At 43.0% G+C, this 23,717-nt stretch overlaps 1 protein-coding gene across 1 annotated transcript in view; it reads right to left on the bottom strand.

Annotated features, from left to right (window-relative positions):
- Nucleotides 1-23,717, bottom strand: part of LOC122810529 (piwi-like protein 2) — a 709,331-nt gene that overhangs the window by 199,545 nt on the left and 486,069 nt on the right. The window contains exon 5 of the mRNA XM_044082112.1: nucleotides 1,983-2,093. Within this exon, the coding sequence (XP_043938047.1) occupies nucleotides 1,983-2,093 (111 nt within the window). The remainder of the gene's footprint in view (nucleotides 1-1,982; nucleotides 2,094-23,717) is intronic.

Raw genomic sequence — 23,717 nt, 5'->3', positions numbered from 1 at the left:
CTGACTACAATTCCTCCTCAGTCCACATGTACCTTATCGCTCCCCCTCATACGGCACTTATTTCTTAAACTCTTACTTTTCTTCCTTCTCTCACACCCCACCACTAACTACAATTCCTCCTCAGTCCATCTGTATATTATCGCTCCCCCCTCACACGGCACTGATTTCCTAAACTCTTACTTTTCCTCCTTCTCTCACACCCCACCACTAACTACAATTCCTCCTCAATCCATCTGTACCTTATCGCTCCCCCTCATACGGCACTTATTTCCTAAACTCTTACTTTTCCTTCTTCTCTCACACCCCATCACTGACTACAATTCTTCCATTTATCTTCCTGCTCATTTCCATAACTTCTCCTTTCGTAACTCATAATTTTTAAGCTACATTCCACTTGTCTGTCTGTAAATAATTAAACTCAAAACCACCCCAGTTTGATCTTTTCCATACACCTATCCTGCTTTTAATACACTGTTATTGTATGTTATTTGTCTATCCAATTTATGTTAATTTCTCTTGCTGTTTTGTGTTAAAATGTTATGCTCATAAGAAATATTTAAAAATATTTAAAAATCATGTAAATAAGCTCATGTATAAATGTTTTTACCATGCAGTTATAAAAGTACATTATGTGTAACTTAAATGTGGGGCTGTTGTCCCCAGGCCTCTGCTGGAAATGGGTTACACAACCCAAAACTGTATGAACTAGTAAAAACAAAAAGAATACGGACTGCACCGACAGCTGTTTATTGACAAAGCTCACAACAAGCTCCAAAATACTAAGTGCTTTCACCATATAAAAATCAATGGCTTCTTCAGAGTACCCAGTTGGACTGTTCCCGGTCAGCAAAATGAAAATAAACTAGTCTACTTACCCACCCCCTGTAAAATTATGTAATATTCTGGGGGAAATATTGGTAAAAAGCATCTAAAATGGCAAGAATGGTATGTCAAATCCAATACTGATGACCCATCACTACAAATAGGGTGAATCCCAAGCAGTAATTTATACCGAAGTGGAAGGGAGCTAAATGATACTGAAGAGGGTAAAGTTCCCAGGCTTAGTAATAAATTATCAAGGAGCAAGGCTGCAATCAAAAGAGCTTTAGTTGAAGCAATAACATCTAAAAAAAGGTGTGATTTGTGTACCAAGTCACATAAGCACAAAGCAGTCGGAAGATGGTAGAATGGTTAAAATATTTACCTTATAAACACAAGGTGCGGGGTTTGCTTAAAATGGCCCACAAGGGCAGTTTGCCTAGAACTAATCTATGAACTTATGAACCTATACAGATACAATGGATACACCTTTGTCCTCTTTGATCCCACTGATGGCCAATCATCAACCCCCTACTCTGTCAATCAATCCACCTGTTTCTTCATCACATGAGGCAAGAGGTGGCTGAGTGGGGCCCATCAGGGTTGATTAGAAGCCTTAAATCCTGATGCACACACTTCCTATTGCATGAGGGATGGGGTAGTGCAATGAGATTTCTGCAGTGGTCATCAATCCCTCTTGTGAGGTTCCCCCAGTCTTCACTAGAGAAATGGCACCATCCCTATGTGCTCACATAGTGTTTCTACCACTCATCTCTCCTAGGACAGATGAGCAGTCAAACTTGTTTTTCCTACCTGCTGGTAATCAAACCCCCATTACCTGTTTCTCAGTCAGGGCTCCACTCTTGTGCATTACAGATGCACAATCACCGAAGACCTTTTTGAAGCAAACACAACTCAAATAATGAAGGCAGTATATAAGCCAGATATGAAGAAGCTAAACTATGACTCAGTATTCAAAAGACAAAATACATCACTAAAAAGCACACTACATTAGCCTTAAGGAATCCTATCCAAGAAGGTACAAATACAAGAAACATTACACGCACATTACCCTACTGCTGGCAATAAATGAAGGATTAGCACGTGCTATCTTGTTACTAGAACAAAGTACAGTACACAACATGGAAGCGTCTGCAATATACCTGTAAGTGACGTGATACTGGTACACAGCTTCATTCTGGCAATGGATTCTTATCAGGTTCACAGCTAACTTTCTCGGCAGTCCTTTGGATCCTTTTTTCAGAAGTGGTTCTCTGCAGAGAATAAAAAAAATTATATTTTATAACAATGTTTTACTTCAAGGAAAACTGCCAAACTGAGTAAATACATATCTAAAGCACAGAAGGCGACACTACACACAAGTATCCACTACCATCTTATATAGACATTGTCAAATAGCGTGATCAGAGACCAAAGCCCAACTTAGATATAAAGTAAGGGGACTAGTTCATAGGTAAATACTAAGCTTTCCATCCCTGTGGGCTATTTTAATTAATTACATCTGAGTGACACTTCCCGGTGCATCTGCAGTTAACTCCTACTGACGTCTCTAGGTGTCAAATATTGCTTGTTCATATTTGCATCAACAATTCCAAAACCATGCTATGTACAAGGTTTTAAAACATTTCATCTTAAAGCTTACACAATGGCAAACAACTGCATTAATATTTGACCTCTGTATAGTGCAGGTAAGGAGATATTAACGGTTGATTTATGATATTAATTTATATAGATATCATTTTCACATGTTTCTAAATATCTCAACCATGTAGCATAGACAGAACTCCTTAGCCTCTCATGAAAGCTCTCAGCTAGATGAATAAACTGCTGCGGACAGTATGTGTGTAACTTAAGTGGTTGCTGAGATATTTTAAGTTGTTTACAAAATATTATAACAGTAATGGTTACTTTGTTTATTGTGACTTATAAAATTCAGTTTAAGATCTTGAACCTAAAGAATAGTACTACTACAAAAACAGTTTGTGCTGAAGGGTTTGCCATTTGTACTTATGGTTCCAGAGATATGAACATTTGTTTGAAATGTGAGGACAATTTGATTTTGTCAAAAGGCTTAGGCTCCGCCCACTGGAAGTTAGAATGCAAAATTCCTGAGCTCCACTGGAGTGAATGAGTTGCCTGGCCAATTTCTCTCAATGGTGAGAATCAAACCCTCTAGTTCGGGTCTGTGAGGTAAACACATTGACTACCATGACATTCCCCTACCTATATTGGATTTCCTATCTCCAACAGCTGCAGTTTGTCCTCAAAGTCAGAGCATTTCAATATCTTGACACACAAAAAGTGGAGAAAGTGCTGCTGAGTGAGGCAATCACCTGAATAACAAAGGGTCTTCACCTCAGAAGTTATATGAAGTGCAGGCAGTCACCTGAAAGTACAGTTTTGTACCTACCATAAATGTAGATGTTCGAAGATCCACATTGCTGCAGTCCTTACACTTGGGTAGTCCGCTGTCCTCGGTCGGCCCGAATATCAAAGTATAAGGCTGACGTCGGTCAAGGCGCATTTGACTGACATCAGGACGTTAGGGTACAAATGCGCATGACCGACGTCATATCCTCAGTCTTTTCTTGCCCCAGATGTCAGAAGACCCTAAAAATAAAGGTCAAAACCAAAAGACAGCAAACAACCAACCAACCACCCTTGCACTAACTATATGTACAATATATACAATATACACAATATGTACAACCCAACCCACACAACCACCTCTAACTGCAGAGGGGAAGGAGGGAGGGTAAATTGGACTGCAGCAATGTGGATCTTGAACATCTACATTTATGGTAGGTACAAAACTGTACTATGTTCTTCATCTCACATTGCTGCAGTCCTTACACTTGGGTAGAATCCCAAAGCAGAGGTAAGGGAGGATGGCTAACTACAAGGAAGCAGGAGCTGCCAAAATGCCCTGCAAAACAGCAGTGGCAAAACCAGCCCTGGATTTAGAGTAAAGTGGCAGGTGATAATGCCTAGAGAAAGTATGCACTGAACTCCAAGTAGCTGCCTCCAAAATATCCTTGGTTGCCACTCCCCTCAAAAAAGCTGTTGAAGTGGCAGTAGCCCTAGTGGAATGAGGCCTAATCCCAGCTGGAACTTCCTTGCCATGATGGGAATAACAGAAAGCAATGCAAAACCCAATCCACTTAGAAATAGTTTGCTTTGACAAAGGCTTGCCCTGAGAACACAAAGCAAAAGAAACAAACAACTGCTGAGACTGCCTGAACCCTTTAGTTCTGTCCAAATAATAACGCAACTGCCTGTGTACATCTAAAGTGTGCAAAATCTTTTCCCCTTTATTTTGGGGATTTGCATAAAAAGTAGGCAAATGAATAGTTTGGTTTAAAGCCACACTAGAAACCACTTTAGGCATAAAGGAAGGATTAGTACGTAATGATACCCTATCCTTATGGAAAATCAAGAAAGGCTCCACCGCCATAAGGGCCTGCAATTCAGAAACCCTTCTTGCAGAGGTAATTGCCAACAAAAAAGCAGTCCTCCATGATAAATATTTCAACTCAGAAGTAGCTGCAGGCTCAAAAGGTTGTAAAGTGAGTTTCTCCAACACAAAATTGAGATCCCAAGCAGGAGTAGGAGCTCTTCGTGGGGGTCTTATATTCTTTGCCCCTCTAAGAAATTGCTTGAACAAAGGATGAGAAAACAATGGTGGGTCACAATCATAGTGAGCCGAAATTGCTGCAGCATGAACTTTAATAGAAGAGAAAGACAAACCTTTGTCCAATAACTCAGTAAGATATTGAAGAGCCACACTCAAATTAGGCTCAGAAACATCAAAATCTTTTGCTGCACTCCAAAATAAAAATCTCTTCCATTTATCTGCGTACACTTTCCTTGTACTAGGCCTTCTAGCTTCCAAAATCACATTCAAAACTTGTTGCGGAAGTTGAGACCCTCTATGGTTCAAAACAGAATATGCCAGGCTGTTAGGTGAAGAGAGTGAAGTTTGACATTCAGCAAATGGCTGTCCTCCTGTGACAACAGGTGTGGAATCGAAGGCAAAGGCCATGGAGGCTTCCGTACCAGACTTCTCAATAATGGGTACCAGTGCTGTCGAGGCCAATCTGGAGCTATTAAAATCATCCTTGGCTTGTCCTGTCTGACCTTTAGAAGTACCTTTGGGAGGAGAGGCAGAGGAGGAAAGGCATACACATGAAGATTGCTCCAATTGAAAGAAAGAGCATCCACTCTCCAAGCTGTGGGATGAAACCTTTTGTGCAAAACTTTGGCAGCTGATGGTTTAGTGGAGAAGCGAACAGATCTATGTCTGGAGTCCCCATGACACTGTCAATTTCTGAAATACATGAGGATCCAATTTCCACTCGTGGGGATCCATAATTCGTCTGCTCAACACATCTGCTAAGGAGTTCTGTGCTCCTGGCAGAAACCTTGCCTGAAGATTGAGCTGTAAACTGAGAGCAGTCTCCCACAAAATCATTGCTTGCCTGCATAGAGGATAAGAATCGTTCCCCTTGCTTGTTGATGTACCACATGACAGTTGTGTTGTCTGTTAGAATCAACACCTGCCCTGGAAGAAGTAATTCCTTGAAAGCTACTAATGCAAACTGGACTGCTAACATCTCCTTCATGTTGATATGTAGATGTTGTAGTCTGACAGGCCACTTGTTTTGTATCCACTTTCCATTTAGATGAGCTCCCCAAGCTTTGTCTGAGGCATCTGTCGTTAAAATCTGACTCGCCTCTGGCCGGGTCACAGAGAGTCCCTTGTTTAGGTGACATTCCTGAGCCCACCATAAAAATTCCTTTTGAATGCAAGGTATTATTTGAATGACAGTGTCCAGATCCTGGCAGTGCTGTGTCCATACATTTTTGAGATACCATTGTAGCTTCCTCATATGCAGTTTGGCATTGGGAAGCACCAGAATACAAGATGCCATGAACCCTAATGCTTGAAGGACTGTCCTTGCAGTCAGCACGGACTGATGAGATAGTTGACGGAAGTAAAGGGATAGACTCTTTTGTTTGTCCGGGGTTAAAAAGGCCATCTGGGATGCTGTATTCAGTCTCACACCCAGAAAGCACATGTCCTGAGAGGGTACTAGACTGGACTTTATTTCGTTCACAGAATACCCTAGGCATCTTAGCACTGCTATCACATATTCCAAATGATGAAGAAGCTCTTCCCTTCCTTGAGCCAGAATCAGGCAGTCGTCCAAATAAGGATAGATATGTATTCCTTTTAGTCTGAAGAAAGCTATCACTGGAGCCAGAACTTTTGTGAACACTCTGGGCGCAGTAGATAAGCCAAAGGGCAATGCAGAGAACTGATAGTGAGAAGTCCCAGCTCGAAAACGCAGATACTTCCTGCAACTTAGTCTGATAGGAACATGAAGGTAAGCCTCCTTGAGATCCAAAGTTACCATCCAATGATCTTTGCCCAGCAGAGGTAAAAGCTGCTGCAACGTCAACATTTTGAACTTGGGAATGTCCAGATAAGTGTTGAGGATAGATAAATCCAAAATTGGTCTCCACGTGTTCCCCTTCTTTGGTACTAGGAACAGGCGAGAATAAAAACCTAGACCCACTTCTGGCATAGGGACCGGCTGTATGGCCCCTATTTGGAGCAACAGAGAAACCTGCTTGTGAGCCTCTATTCTTTGTTGAGGAGGAACGTCTGGCATGCCTTTGAAAGGAGGCAAGGTATGGAAATAAAACCTGTAGCCGTGGTGTATGATATCCAATACCCATCTGTCTTGGGTAATTAAACTCCAATTTTCTTTGAAAAGTGCCAACCTTCCTCCCAAAGGTGCTGCCAGACGAGAAGGCTCTGGCAGCTGAAAAGGTAGGTCATTGGGTCTGTTTACGAAAGGACTGACCCCTGCCCTCACCCGAAGATTGTGCAGGAGAACTCCCTGTTCTAGGCCTGAAAGAGCCCTGAGCTCTGCCCCTACCACGTCTAGATCTACCCCTAGACTGGGAATCATAAGAAGGATACGTCCACCCCTTAGTAGGCCAATTTCTACTAAACTTTGGAGGCTGGACCTGCAAAAAATCTTTAACAGTCTGCATAGACTTAGCCTTGTCCTCCATTTTCTTTAAAACTGTCTCAACAGGAGGACCAAACAACACGTCAGATTGTAAAGGAGCATCTAAAATCCTTGTTTTAACATGATCAGACAAATTCTGATCCCGTGGCCAGGCATGCCGGCGAAGAACTGACCCAGTGGCAGCCACCCTAGATGAGGCCTGTACAGCATCAAAACCACATTGCAAAGAATGCTTACCCACCTGTTCAGAAACATGCACTAAATCTTGCAACTCTTTACAATCAATACCTACTGCCAGAGCATCAACCTTAGACTTTAATTGTGAAAGGAGATAGTTTTGGTATTTCAACATGTGAAACTGTCAATTCAAAGCCCTCATAGCCAGAGTGGAAGAAGTATAAACTTTCTTTCCCCATCTATCCAAGGCCCTAGCCTCTTTGTCTGCAGGAACCGGATTCTTAACAACAGAAGCCTTAACACCTTTAGGCCCCTGACTAACAGTTTCTGGGTCAGCCCTAGGACTCTTAAAAAGATACTTATGAGCTTCAGGCACCCTGTAATACCTATCCGGCTTAACAGGAGCAGGAGGCAAAGAATCAGGATTAAGAGAAGCCTCTGTAAAAACATCTTCTACTACATCCAAAACAGGAGGTATAGCCAAAGGCCTATGCTGGGGTAAAACAAAATTCCCTAAGCCTTTTCCTGGAATCAGAGAAGTCCTGACCTTCCCACTTAAAATGCTCCCTCATGGAATGAAGAATTTCGGAAAAAGAAAAATCCTCAGGAGGAGAAGCAGAAGGAGTAGAATCATCCACATCAGAATCAGAATAAGGAGAGTACTCCTGCAAGTCTTCAGCCGAAGACTCTGAAACATCTGAAGCCTGCTCAAAACCCCCCAGCTCAGGCTCCATCCTAGGTCTCTTATCAGGAGGGGGCATAGAACCCCTAATTAAAGTAATCAAATCTTCTGCCATTTTAAGCATATGCTTCTTGGGCACAGTACCTGAAGAGCTAGGGGTAACACCAACTGAAGCCAAACCCGGCCTGCCCCTGGGAGAAGCCTTTGAAACAGAAGGAGAGGGCCTAGCCACCCTAGGAAGGGAGGGGAGTATAGTAACCTGAGAAGCCCCCTCAGCCTGACTTGCCTCCTGAGAGGCCACATCTTGCAACAATAAGGTCTCACCCTGGGAACACAAAGAAACCTCCGCTCCACCGACACCTCTAAAGAACCGGCGTCCGGTACAGATGGTTCTTCTAGCCTAGGCTTAACTGCCTTGTCCTTGCGCTTCTTCGAAGAAGCGGGCGTTGGAGCATCCGACGGCATTTTATAATTACACCGCTTCCTAAAGACTAACTTTGCACAATCCAACCTTCTCTTTATAGTGCGTTTATTAAATCTAGCACAAGAGCGACAGCCAACAACGTCGTGCTCAGGCCCTAAGCAAGGAATACACAAAGTATGATAATCTCTATGCGGTATCTGTTTCCCACAAGAAATGCAATTATTGACTTTTTCTGACATCCGGTAAATCACTGAGGCAAGAAAAAACTAAAATATTCCCCAACGGGGTACTTAGCCAACTTTGAACTCGGTCTGAAACTTCGAAATCGAAAAATCTCAGAACGCCAACCGGCACTTGCAATGCTGCTTCTGCATCGGACCATGCGGCAAAAAAGACTGAGGATATGACGTCGGTCATGCGCATTTGTACCCTGACGTCCTGATGTCAGTCAAATGCGCCTTGACCGACGTCAGCCTTATACTTTGATATTCGGGCCGACCGAGGACAGCGGACTACCCAAGTGTAAGGACTGCAGCAATGTGAGATGAAGAACATCAGTAGCAGGTCTCCAACTCATAAGTATTACACCAGTGACTACAGAGTACTGTGTATACCTTAACGATACCAGTCAAAGACTTCAATACATTTCTCAGTGAGTTCCAGCTACAGTCAACATCTATCTCCTTTGATGCACTACTTACCTCTATCTCACACACCCTTATTTTGTTTTCCTCAGATGTTTAAATGAGGTCTTAGCCTTCACTTCATATTGGTCATAATTACCAAAAGAGAAATAACCTCCAAGTGTGACCAATGATTGTAAACTTAGTAAAACCAACCAGCCAATACAACTAAACTACATGAATGTGAATTCTATACAACAGCAACCATCACTACACCTACTCAAAGCAAAGATGGTTGGGTTGTTTAAATGAAGTAAAATAAAACTTTGTATCGAAGATCTTAAGGTGAACATTTTACTCTAAACAAAAAATTATGTACGCCTAGGTATAAAAGTGATGATACCTTTATCATACACTAAATGCAACCACCTGCAATGCAAACACCACAGCATTTGTTTAATATCCCATATCAAGTAGCAGTCTGCACCCTATCTGAAGAATTCAGCAGCAGCGAGAAGTGCGTGAAACCCACTAAAATCCATAACAAATGTAACTACAATTGTTGGCATACATGCAAACTACTAACTAGATTACACTGCTGTACTCATCTCCTGGGTATAGCCTGAAAATGGAGGCATAATCATTGGTCTACCCAGTAAACAAATCAAAATAAAAACAAGTGAAATGCAAAACAAATGAAAAGCTGCAGGCAAAGGACACTGCAATTATTTAAGCACAAACAAAATTAAGGTAAGGACTCCTGTGGCAATGCCATTAGATATGATGTGCTTCATCTTGGTGATGTTCACAAGCTTAAACAAGGTGACAACTACTAACACCTGGTTTCTCAGTGTCACAGGATCAGTGTGAATCACACCAAGATTCAGTCTGCCTTTGTTACAACTTCCATCCTGTTCCTATCATAAATACTTCTCTGGTTCTGCTGCAGGACAGTCAAGGAGGTCCTGAAAGGTATATTGTTTGGAAAATGGCAACATTAAACCTTAAACTATTCCCTTGTATGTGATCTCCGAGTGTAGCACACGCCATAAAACAAATTAAAATATGTCATTCATTCCTACTGGAAGGAAAGGTACAAATGATAAACTCCTACCTCATATGACTTTGCTAGTGGAAGTATATAACCACGGTGAACGCAAAGGGTCTACCATGGCTCCCTGAAGAACCCTAAAAAGCAATGACTATTTCAACCCTACAAAGCAATGACTATTTCAAAGAAGAAAGTATCCCAGAAGCCACCAGCGCATGTCATGCTAGCTGCAAAGCAACGGGAGAGAGAGAGAAAATCACAACTGTAAGTCACATGACCTGAAATCTAACAGCACCTGCTCATCACACTGCAACGGAATTGCTGCCTGTTCTCTCTGTGGATGCCCAACTGCAGAGCTGTAACAGCAAAGAAAAGTGCGCGTTTAAGCAAGAGCTGTTGTAACTACTAGATGAAGCAGGACATCATAAATTGGTGTTGACAATGGTGGACAGAGAATGCTTATATCAAGACAGACAAAATGATACGAGGACTGCCTGGGTCCACATGTGTGGGCAACAGGAATAAAAGCGGTCCCAATACAGACAGAACAGCATTAACGAGACAAGGTATGTGTACAGTCATCAAGGGTACATGCTTCACTCACACGTAGGGCCCTCTGCTCAAATATACTGCACTCAAACATACATATCACAATGCTTTACTTTTTCACATTCCATGTACAAAGTATAATGTTCGATACTGACAGCCAGTCAATGCCCGTGTGAAGTTTCCCTGCTTTGGTATCGATCATGGGAAGAGAATTTCTTTCATTTGCACTGTTATCCGGTCTGAATAACCATAAAGTTCACTTTGAAGAGAAGTATGGTATCCACAACAGCATGCAGGATGAATATAAAACACATGCACTCCAAAAGTACAAGCACAGTAACCAAGTGGCAATGCTTATTGTAGATCTAGATACTGCTTTCATTCTGTATAAAGAACTTCTTGAGAATAAAATGTACTCGCACATTATATACAACCTTAAATCAATCAAAATATATAAAACCTTAACCTAATCAAAAAATGATGTTACATAATTGGACAGGTTAAATTAGTAAAATTAGCCAACCCTCAACCTTAAAAACTACAAAACTAAAATTGCATAATATATTATATAAAATACAAGTTCATCTTAAATTTAATAGAAAAATTTGCATGAAGTAAATGAAATAAAATTAACCAAATTAATCACAAATTCAAAGCTCTCAATTTAAGCACGCTACTTATAGAAATCACATCATTAAAACCAGGATAAACACTAGAATTAAGTTTAAGCTGCCAATTAATTTCCCGAAGATCCAATAAAATATCAGCATCTCCCTCTATGGGACTGTACTGTACAAAATCCAATACAAAAAATACAAATTTCTTAAAATTAATACAGATCAAACCATCTTTAAGTAAAGCATTGGTGTTTTTTTTTTTTTTTTCAGAAGTGTTCTCGTATCTTGAGATTTCTAAGTGGTTTTCCCAATATAAAAAGCAGGACAGAAGATTCTACCATGGTGGAATCAAAGGACACTCTACAGGGACAGGGAAATGATCCATCAGTCTCTTCAAAAGAAATGTAAGGGCCCTCATGGCTATAGAGACATTGTTTACAATGACATTTGGCCACATATCTATACTTAACTGCAAGTAGAAAACTGTTCTAGTTCTATTAAGTTCTTAAGAATTTGGCCTCTACTAAAACCCTTCTTGAGGGAATACACCCAAATTGGCCTTAAATTCATCAGAGAAAATAGTATTCCAGTTGTCTAGAAGAATGTTAAAACATCTGTTAGCATTACTGGCGTAGGCCAAAATAAATAAGCTGTTGTAAACAAATTATGGTCACACTAATAAGCCTAGACAAACAGACCATTTTGGCCATTAACTCTGCCTTTCTTCTGGAAATAAGGATGGCAACTGTCGTAATATAAGTACAAACTGAAAAAGGTTACTTTCCCAAAAATGGTCAAAGTGCATTTTATTAAAGAGGTATCTTTCCCTATAGGGACATCCAAGTATTCAATACTGTTATATCGTAACTGATACATAAAGAAGAAATCAGTAGATACTCCAACCACTAGTCAGGGGACCCTTTCCAGATAATAAGAATATCATCAAGAAATCTAAAATATGCCACCAACTGACAAAAAAATTCAGAAACAAAATTAAAATTCTCTTCCCAATAGTTCAACTCCGTGTTGGCACAGATGGGGCACATGTTACCCTGATGGCTACCAAACCTGATACAACTCACCTTGAAAAAAGACAAAATTATTATGGAGAACTAGCTATAGAAAACCCTCCATTAGTTTGATCTGAAGGTCAGAAAAATTGTGATGTTTAATAAGAGTAACCAAAAATAATCAATGCCAACAGAACAAGGGATGATAGTTGTGACATCCCACCTCTGGGCCAGTAATCAAGTAGCCTCAATTCTCACCACTGGCAACAATGGGGGACATTCACTGGGAAGATGACAGTAACACACACAGTATTTCCAGATGCAGCTCTCTGCATCAAGTACAATTTGCCTTATGAGCACACAGAGACCACATTCAGTCGGGGCTGGTCTCTCTCTTTCCTCAAGATCCCCAATAAGACTCCCCATTGGCATAGCTAGAGAGTTGATATCTCGGTTGAGTGTCCAAGCCAAGACCCCCAGTACCCTTCTCTGTTTAACCAGTGCTTTGTGTCCCTACCCAAGTAACTGACAGACTCTTGAGATTTAATTTACACAGACACACACACACTCACCTGGGGAAGGCTGGCATAGGTTAAACTATGCCCTCTTCTACTCAGACTATAAGGTAGTTACCACTGCCACCAGAAACTCCTGCCAGCTACCTTAAGGCCCTTAAAATGGTACCCAATATACTGAGTGAAATTAATATTAACACAAGTGGTAGCTTGACCAAGAGCAAGGCTATTAGGAGTGACCGAAGGCTATTAGGAGTGTCACCACATAAATATGCTAGTACTCTCAAAACTTAAAATCTCTACAAAGATCAACCACAATGAAGGGTTTAAATATATTTAATTATAAATAATAAAAGAACAAGAAAATACTAAGTATATATTCACAGTGACATCTGAGTTTAATCACAGGAAATACTGAAATTAACACTGAAGGACAGATGCAAATAAAGAAAAACAATATCTAAACTAAGCTTCACTATATTCCTGACTGAATCTAACAGAATTATACTATTCCCTAATACCTTGCTTAACAGAGTAAGGCAGATGATGCAATGCTTGGTCCTTCTTGTTGTCAGGCCCAAGACATAATACAGAATGCTCCATCTCACTAAGAGACTTCTAAAAATAGTATCTAAAAATATCACCTCTGGGATGCTTGTAGAATGACATCACTTCTGGTCATCTGACTACTAGTTCCCATGCAAATCCCCATTGCTGGAAGCTGGCAGGATTTAGCACCTACCTTTAAAAATACACATACAAAGGCTTTTGCTCAGATCTGTGGCAGGTGCTGGAAGTCGTAAACAATTTCATAAATCCATGCTTCCAGAGTAGTAATTAGCTCACCCCAAAGACAATACAGAAAGCTTCATAGTACAAACTTTGTGTCCCTGGCTGTATTGATACCTGTGAGATAGTATGTTTATGGCCTAGCCCGTAAACTGATTTAATTTCAGATATATTTTAAAGTTTGTTGGACTGAGGTTAACCTTATATTTTCCTCTGTTAAAAAGTACAGTTTTGTACCTACCATAAATGTAGATGTTCGAAGATCCACATTGCGGTCGGCCCGAATATCAGAGTATAAGGCTGACGTCGGTCAAGGCGCATTTGACTGACATCAGAACGTCAGGGTACAAATGCGCATGACCGACGTCATATCCTTAGTCTTTTCTTGCCCCAGATGTCAGAAGACCCTAAAAAGAAAGGTCCAAACCCATAGACCACAACTAAACAACCAACTAGCCTAACACCAAAAATATGTATAATATATACAATATATACAAAATGCAATATACCTCAGATGGAAAACCCAACCCACACAACCACCTCAAACAACAGAGGGGAAGGAGGGAGGGTAAATTGGACTGCAGCAATGTGGATCTTCGAACATCTACATTTATGGTAGGTACAAAACTGTACTATGTTCTTCATCTCACATTGCTGCAGTCCTAACACTTGGGTAGAATCCCAAAGCAGAGGTAAGGGAGGATGGCTAAACTATAATGAAGCAGGAGCTGCCAAAATGCCCTGCAACACAGCAGTGGCAAAACCAGCCCTGGATTTAGAGTACAATGGAAAGTGGTAATGCCTAGAGAAGGTATGCACTGAACTCCAAGTGGCTGCCTCCAAAATATCCTTAGTAGCCACCCCCCTCAAAAAGCTGTTGAAGTGGCAGTAGCCCTAGTGGAATGAGGTCTAATCCCAGCTGGAATCTCTTTGCCATGATGGGAATAACAGAAAGCAATGCAAAATCCAATCCACTTAGAAATAGTTTGTTTTGACACGGGCTTGCCCTGAGAGCACAAAGCAAAAGAAACTAATAACTGCTGAGATTGTCTGAACCCTTTAGTTCTGTCCAAATAATATCGCAACTGCCTGTGAACATCTAAAGTGTGCAAAATCTTTTCCCCTTTAGTTTGGGGATTTGCATAAAAAGTAGGCAAATGAATAGTTTGGTTTAAAGCCACACTAGAAACCACTTTAGGCATAAAGGAAGGATTAGTGCGTAAAGATACCCTATCCTTGTGGAAAATTAAGAAAGGCTCAACTGCCATAAGGGCCTGCAATTCAGAAACCCTTCTTGCAGAGGTAATGGCCAACAAAAAAGCAGTCTTCCATGACAAATATTTCAACTCAGCAGTAGCTGCAGGCTCAAAAGGTTGTAGAGTGAGTTTCTCCAACACAAAATTGAGATCCCAAGCAGGAGTAGGAGCTCTTCGTGGGGTCTTATATTCTTTGCCCCTCTAAGAAATTGCTTGAATAAAGGATGAGAAAACAATGGTGGGTCACAATCATAGTGAGCTGAAATTGCTGCAGCATGAATCTTAATAGAAGAGAAGGACAAACCTTTGTCCAATAACTCAGTAAGATATTGAAGAGCCACACTTAAATCAGGCTCAGAAACATCCAAATCCTTAGCTGCACTCCAAAATAAAAATCTCTTCCATTTATCCGTACACTTTCCTTGTACTAGGCCTTCTAGCTTCCAAAATCACATTCAAAACTTGTTGTGGAAGTTGAGACCCTCTATGGTTTAAAACAGAATATGCCATGCTGTTAGGTGAAGAGAGTGAAGTTTGACATTGAGCAAATGACTGTCCTCCTGGGACAACAGATGTGGAATCAAAGGCAAAGGCCATGGAGGCTTCCGTACTAGACTTCTCAGTAGTGGGTACCAGTGCTGTCGAGGCCAATCTGGAGCTATCAAAATCATCCTTGGCTTGTCCTGTCTGACCTTTAGAAGTACCTTTGGGAGGAGAGGCAGAGGTGGAAAGGCATACACATGAAGATTTTTCCAACTGAAAGAAAGAGCATCCACTTTCCAAGCTGTGGGATGAAACCGCTTTGTGCAAAACTTTGGCAGCTGGTGGTTTACTGGAGAAGCGAACAGATCTATGTCTGGAGTTCCCCAGGACACTGTCAATTTCTGAAATACATGAAGATCCAGTTTCCACTCGTGGGGATCCATGATTTGTCTGCTTAACACATCTGCTAAGGAGTTCTGTGCTCCCGGCAGAAACCTTGCCTGAAGACTTAGTTGTAAACTGAGAGCAGTCTCCCACAAAATCATTGCTTGCCTGCACAGAGGATAAGAATGTGTTCCCCCTTGCTTGTTGATGTACCACATGACAGTTGTGTTGTCTGTTAGAATCAACACCTGCCCTGGAAGAAGTAAATCCTTGAAAGCTATTAATGCAAACTGGACTGCTAACATCTCCTTCATGTTGATATGTAGATGTTGTAGTCTGGCAGGCCACTTGTCTTGTATCCACTTTCCATTTAGATGAGCTCCCCAAGCTATGTCTGAGGCATCTGTTGTTAGAATCTGACTCGCCGCCTCTGGCCGGGTCACAGAGAGTCCCTTGTTTAGGTGACATTCCTGAGCCCACCACAAAAATTCCTTTTGAATGCAAGGTATTATTTGAATGGCAGTGTCCAGATCCTGGCAGTGCTGTGTCCATACATTTTTGAGATACCATTGTAGCTTCCTCATATGCAGTTTGGCATTGGGAAGCACCAGAATACAAGATGCCATGAACCCTAAGGCTTGAAGGACTGTCCTTGCAGTCAGCCCGGACTGATGAGATAGCTGATGGAAGTAAAGGGATAGACTCTTTTGTTTGTCCGGGGTTAAAAAGGCCATCTGGGATGCTGTATTCAGTCTCACACCCAGAAAGCACATGTCTTGAGAGGGTACTAGACTGGACTTTATTTCGTTCACAGAATACCCCAGGCATCTTAGCACTGCTATCACATATTCCAAATGACGAAGAAGCTCTTCCCTTCCTTGAGCCAGAATCAGGCAGTCGTCCAAATAAGGATAGATCTGTATTCCTTTTAGCCTGAAGAAAGCTATCACTGGAGCCAGAACTTTCGTGAACACTCTGGGCGCAGTAGATAAGCCAAAGGGCAATGCAGAGAACTGATAGTGAGAAGTCCCAGCTCGAAAACGCAGATAATTCCTGCAATTTAGCCTGATAGGAACATGAAGGTAAGCCTCCTTGAGATCCAAAGTTACCATCCAATGATCTTTGCCCAGCAGAGGTAAAAGCTGCTGCAACGTTAACATTTTGAACTTGGGAATGTCCAGATAAGTGTTGAGGATAGATAAATCCAAAATTGGTCTCCACGTGTTCCCCTTCTTTGGGACTAGGAACAGGCGAGAATAAAATCCTAGGCCCCTTTCTGGCATAGGAACCGGCTGTATGGCCCCTATTTGGAGTAGCAGTGAAATTTGCTTGTGAGCCTCTATTCTTTGTTGAGGAGGAATGTCTGGCATGCCTTTGAAAGGAGGCAAGGTATGGAAATAAAACCTGTAACCGTGATGTATGATATCCAGTACCCATTTGTCTTGGGTAATCAAACTCCAATTTTCTTTGAAAAGTGCCAACCTTCCTCCCAAAGGTGCTGCCAGGCGAGAAGGTTCTGGCAGCTGAAAAGGTAGGTCATTGGGTCTGTTTACGAAAGGACTGACCCCTGCCCTCACTCGAAGACTGTGCAGGAGAACTCCCTGTTCTAGGCCTGAAAGAGCCCTGACCTCTGCCCCTGCCACGTCTAGATCTACCCCTAGACTGGGAATCATAAGAAGGATCGTCCACCCTTTAGTAGGCCAATTTCTACTAAACTTTGGAGGCTGAACCTGCAAAAAATCTTTAACAGTCTGCATAGACTTAGCCTTGTCTTCCATTTTCTTTAAAACTGCCTCAACAGGAGAACCAAACAAGACATCAGATTGCAAAGGGCATCCAAAATCCTAGTTTTAACATGGTCAGATAAATTTTGATCCCTCAGCCAGGCATGCCTGTGAAGAACTGACCCAGTGGCAGCCACCCTAGACGAGGCCTGTACAGCATCAAAACCACATTGCAAAGAATGCTTACCCACCTGTTCAGAAACATGCACTAAATCTTGTAACTCTTTACAGTCAATACCTTCCGCCAGAGCATCAACCTTAGATTTTAACTGAGAAAGGAGATAATTTTGATATTTCAACATGTGAAACTGGCAATTCAAAGCTCTCATGGCTAGAGTGGAAGAAGTATAAACTTTCTTTCCCCATCTATCCAAGGCCCTGGCCTCTTTATCTGCAGGAACCGGATTCTTGACAACAGAAGCCTTAACACCCTTAGGCCCCTGGCTAACAGTTTCTGGGTCTGCCCTAGGACTCTTAAAAAGATACTTATGAGCTTCCGGCACCCTGTAATACCTATCTGGTTTAACAGGAGCAGGAGGCAAAGAATCAGGATTAAGAGAAGCCTCTGCAACCACATCTTCCACCACATTCAGAACAGGAGGTATAGCTAAAGGCCTATGCTGGGGTAAAACAAAATTCCCTAAGCCTTTTCCTGGAATCAGAGAAATCCTGACCTTCCCATTTAAAATGCTCTCTCATGGAGTGAAGGGTCTCTGAAAAAGAAAAATCCTCAGGAGGAGAAGCAAAAGGAGTAGAATCATCCACATCAGAATCAGAATAATGAGAATACTCCTGCAAGTCTTCAGCCGAAGACTCAAACACATCCGAAGCCTGCTCATAATCCCCCAACACAGGTTCCATCCTAGGCCTCTTATCAGGAGGGGGCATAGAGCCTCTAATTAAAGTAATTAAATCCTCTGCCATTTTGAGCATGTGCTTCTTGGGCACAGCACCTGAAGAACTGGGAGAGACACCCACAGAAGCTAAACTAGACCTGCCTCTAGGAGAAGCCTTGGAAGCAGAAAGAGAGGGCCTAGACCCCTTAGGAAGGGAGGGAAGTACAGTTACTTGAGAAGCCCCTACAGCCTGCCCTGCCTCCTGGGAGGCCACATCTTGTAAAATCAAAGTTTCTCCCTGGGACTCCAGAGAGGCCTCCGTCGGAACCACCGGTTCCACTGACGCCTCTAAAGAACTGGCGTCCGGTTCGGACGACTCCTCTAACCTAGGTTTAACTGCCTTGTCCTTGCGCTTCTTTGAGGAAGCCGGCGTCGGAGCATCCGACGGCATTTTGTAATTGCACCGCTTCCCAAAGACCAACCTTGCACAATCCAACCTCCGCTTAATAGTGCGTTTATTAAACCTAGCACAAAAGCGGCATCCAACAACGTCGTGCTCAGGTCCTAAACAAGGTATACACAAATTATGGTAATCCCTATGCGGTATCTGTTTCCCACAAGAAATACAGTTATTCACTTTTTCTGACATCCGGTAAACCACTGAGGCAAGAAAAAACCAAAATATTCCCCAACGGGGTACTTAACCAACTCTGACTTCGGTCTGAAACTCCGAATTCGAAAAATTTCAGAACGCCGAACGGCACTTGCAACACTGCTTCTGCATCGGACCATGCGGCAAAAAAGACTGAGGATATGACGTCGGTCATGCGCATTTGTACCCTGACGTTCTGATGTCAGTCAAATGCGCCTTGACTGACGTCAGCCTTATACTCTGATATTCGGGCCGACCGAGGGACAGCGGACTACCCAAGTGTTAGGACTGCAGCAATGTGAGATGAAGAACATCATATACATTTAAACAGCCACAGTAGTGCATGTACATTTCTGTTCTCTCCGGTAGGGCACTCTGTGGATACATTTCAAACACTATCACTTTACAAACACCTTTTCAACAAACATCTGTACAAATCAGTTTGATAAACACATGACATACAGTTCTAATACATTTGTAACACAAGCATCTTGTATAAATCAGTTTGATATTCACAAATGACAATTATTTATAAAATTCCAGCTAGCTGGCAATATCTCCTATCATCACAATAATAGAAATAACATCAACAGTAATAAAAATAAAATGATTATCAAAAGGAACATTGCTAAACTTCTCTAAAAGATGACACAAGTCTCTAAGTAAGTGTTTTTTTAATCTAACAATCTTTTGCAAGTCATACCTATAAAGACAGGCAATGGTTCCATGTTAATCTAGCAGCAGCAACAATAGGTCTAAAAAGGTGGATTAGAAGGATTTTCTGTGGACCTTCTGGATCCTGAAAATTAAGGGTACTACCGGGTTGTCTACTTTTACAAAGCTGCAAGTTGATAAACCTAGTACACCCCGAAAAAGTAACTTTTGCAAAACTAAAGTCAATCGTGTTGTAGGAAATATTAATTTAATTTTCAGAAACCAAACAATTAAGTGTTTCCGTCCACCAATAACTCACATTTTGACGAAATAGTCAAATGAATCCATAATGACAACTTGCCCCCCCCCCCTTATCCGGTTTCAAAATTAGGAGGGTTCCATCATTTCTAATTAAAGACAGAGCTTCCCCTTCAGGGGGCATCACATTGTGGCTGGCACTAGCCCTACTAAAGCCCTGTTCACAAACCCTTTCAAAGGTTGCTAACCCAGGGTTAATGGGGGGGTAAGAAAACAAGAAGTTAAGTACTCACTATAACGTTCGATGTATGTAGTCCATCTCGCCTCACATTCTTACCCGTGGGTTCGGAGCCAAATAGCGACTCCGACTCGGCCGATTTTACTAGCTCGAAATGTCTCACTGGCTGGGCTAAGCAGGTATCCCATGGTGCACTGTTCATATCCCCAGATCTAGTTTGCTGCGAACCTCATTTATACTCCATGCACACATCATATCCAGCTAAAGAATAAGCTAAACAGGGGAACTCTGCAGGTAACAACCTAACCTCCAAATCCTCCAGGAATGGGGAAGGTGGGAGGGCAAGTAAGAATGTGAGGCGAGATGGACTACACACATCGAACGTTATGGTGAGTACATAACTGCTTGATGTTATGTAGTCTTATCTCACCTACATTCTTACCCGTGGGACAGCGTCCCTAGCACCTACATCCTGGGTGGCTCAAAGGAAAATACTCCTGAGAACTGTGGAGCCAAAGGAAGACCTGCCCCTGGAGACCACGTCCAACTTGTAATGAGAAACAAATGTGTGAGGAGAAGCCCAAGTAGCTGCAGCACATATATCATCCATCGACAATCTGGCTTGATAGGCTGTGGATGTAGACACTGCCCGAGTAGAGTAAGCCTTGACCGGAAATGGTAGATCTTTACCTCCTGCTTGATAGATGAACGAAATACAACTAGATATCCATCTAGACAGGGTGACCCTGGAGACCGGTGAACCCATCCTGTTTTCCGAAAAGGAAACAAAAAGTTGGTCAAACTTCCGGATATCCTTTGTTCTGTGCAAATAGAAGCATAATTGTCTGTGTACGTCCAGCTGGTAAACCTGAATTCTGCCTTGTTGGAAAAGTGAGGGAAGAAGACAGGCAACTCAGTGGATTGATTTAGGTTAGACACAGAAGCCACTTTAGGAAGGAACGAAGGGTTTTGATCTAAGAGAGACCCTGTCTTTATGGTAGATTAAATATGGAGGTTTGATAGAGGGCTTGAATCTCTGAAACTCACCTTGCTGAAGTGATAGTTGTTAAAAAGGCTGTTTTCCAGGTCAAGAACTTCAATTTGCAGGTAGCTGCAGGCTCGAACGGTGGTAAGGTAAGGGCTTGTAGAACAAAATTGAGATCCCAGGGCATGATTGGTTCGGACACCGGGGGACGGAGCAACAGAGTACCTTTCAGGAATGCCTTGCATAATCTATGCGCCATGAGACTAGACTTATTCGCTACATGGAAATTAGAGATCGCTGCTAATTGAACTTTGATGGTGGCTGATGCGGAACCCTGATGGAAAAGCATAGACAAAAACTCCAGGACTGAAGCGATTGGAGCTGTGTAAGGATCAATGCCTCTGGTATGTGCCCAAATAGAGAACCTTTTCCATTTGCTAGAATAAATCTTTCTAGTGGATGGTTTATGAGAGGACAATAATATATGAACCACTTCTGGTAAGAAATTATGGGATTTGACTAACAAGGGAATTGGAGTAGCCAGGCTGTCAACCGGAGGGTCATCAGGGAGGGGTGGGAACTGCCCCGACATGTGTGTCAGTAAATCTGGTTGAGTGTTCACAATGAATTGTTGAAGAAAGGGAAGCCAAAGTTGGCGAGGCCAGTGTGGAGCAATCAGAATGATTCTGCTTCCCAAGGATTGCGCTTTCTGAATTACCTTTGACAGCAAAGGAAACGGAGGGAAAGCATAAAGCAGACAGGAGGGCCAATCATGAACCAGAGTGCCCCTGGCTGACTCCCCCAGTGGGGGGATCAGCATGAAGTAGTTGCTGCATTTCACATTGAGGGGGCTGGAAAAAGGTCGCAGCAAGGCTGAACCCACCTACTGAAGATTCGCTCTGCAACTAGGCGATTCAGGGACCACTCGTAAGGCATCAGAATAGCTCTGCTTAGCCTGTCCGCAATCAGGTTGGACTTCCCCGGAATGTGCTTTGTTACTAGAAACCGTTGGGAAGTTACTGCCCAATGCCACACTCGCATGGCCTCTATGCACAGAGGGTAAGACCTGGTTCCCCTTTGCTTGTTTAGATACCACACTACTGACATGTTGTCTGAGTGTATCACAACCGTCCCTAGAGGGAGAACACTCTGAAGTGCTTGCAACGCAAGTAGCACTGCTCTCATCTCTAGTACGTTTATGTGCAGATGTTATCTCGTGTTCTTGCCACGTGCCTTGGACTGTCCTGCCAAGATAATGCCCCCCCACCCCATCTGGGAGGCATCCATGGCCATCGGGATGGGTGGAACGAAGGGCCTTCCCCCGTCCAAATTGTTGGTGCACAGCCACCAACGGAGGTCCTGCTTGCATCTGTCCGTGAGCAAGATGGGATGAGACAGTGGAAGTCTTTGAAAAGACCATTGAACAAAGAGGAGCCATTGGAGAATTCTCGTGCAATCTCACTAAAGGGACCAACATGATAGTTGCTGACATGGTCCCTAGGAGCTGGAGAACCCATCTTGCCTGGGCTTGTCTCAGGGGCATCAGCCTGTGTATCTGTTGTTGTAAGGCTTTGATCCTTTCCTGCAGTAAAAATGCTTGCATTCGAATAGTGTCGAATTCTGCTCCTATAAAGGTGACACGCTGCGAGGGCAATAAGGCAGATTTTTCCCAATTTATTGTTATGCCTAGATGATGACATAGATTGATGGCAGCATCCCTGGTGTTAAGTAGTTGATGCCTGGTGGGGGCAGTAAGGAGCCAGTCATCCAGATACGGAAACACTTGGAATCCCTGATGTCTCAAATGAGCCATCACCACCGCCACACACTTAGTGAACACCCTGGGGTCTTTGGTGAGACCAAAGGGCAGGGCTCAAAATAGAAATGACTGGCTCCCAGCCAGAAGCGTAGGTGACTTCCTGGATGCCCTGTCCATTTTCACATGGTAGTAAGCATCCTTGAGGTCGATGGAGCACATCCATATTTCCTCTCCCAACAATGGGAGAATCGACTGCAGTGTGACCATATGGAACTTGGACTTGTGTACGTAATTGTTCAGTTGGTTGAGATCCAGTATGGGTCTCAGGTCCCCTGTTCTTTTCGGCACCAAAAAGAATCTTGAGTAAGTCCCTAATCTGATTTGGTCTGAGGGGACACGTTGGATGGGGCTCCTTTTTCTAGCAGCTGTGAGATCTCTGCTGCTGCTTGATCCCTTTGACTGGGTGGAATGTCTGGGATTCTTCTGCTTGGCGGGGGGGTCCGATATGAGTGGAATGAGATAACTCCAGAAATGATCCATAATACCCATCGGTCCTGGGTAATGCTTTCCAAGGCTTCCAGATGCAATGAAATTCGACCCCCGACTGGCTCCGGATAAGCACAGCCGGGCACACTCTCAGGAACGAGAGTACGGAGAGCCACGAAAAGAATCGTGGTCTCCCGAATTGTGGGGGCCCCCTCTGCCTCTGGGGTGACGTCTCCCTGAATAACCCCCCCATGCCTCTGGAGGGGGGGGGGTCATCTTGTGCGGCAGGAAAAAACCTCTGTGATTTCTTGAAAACCCCCCCCCCCCCCCCGCTGGGCCTTGGGATAAGGCCTAGAAGGAAGGGAAAAACAGACCCCTACAGCAGACAGGGTCTTTCCCTCTTGCTCGCACCTGGTGAGGGTGTCTTTCACTTTGGTCCCAAACAAGGAGGAACCATCAAAGGGGGCATCAGTGAAGGAAGACTTGAAGGCCTCCGCAAAGTGACACAGGCGCAGCCAGGCTTGCCTTCTAAGGGCGACCCCTGAGCTTGCTGCCCTACTCGCTCCCTCGGCTGCATATGAAATGAGCCGCATGGACAAGTTAACAACGGAGTTGAGGGTAGAG

The sequence above is a fragment of the Protopterus annectens genome, chromosome 9.part0, assembly GCF_019279795.1.
Source record: "Protopterus annectens isolate FY-2018-M chromosome 9.part0, PAN1.0, whole genome shotgun sequence".
Classification (NCBI taxonomy): domain Eukaryota; kingdom Metazoa; phylum Chordata; order Ceratodontiformes; family Protopteridae; genus Protopterus; species Protopterus annectens.
The sequence above is the reverse complement of the archived record's forward strand: the minus strand, read 5'-3'. Positions and strand labels throughout refer to the sequence as shown.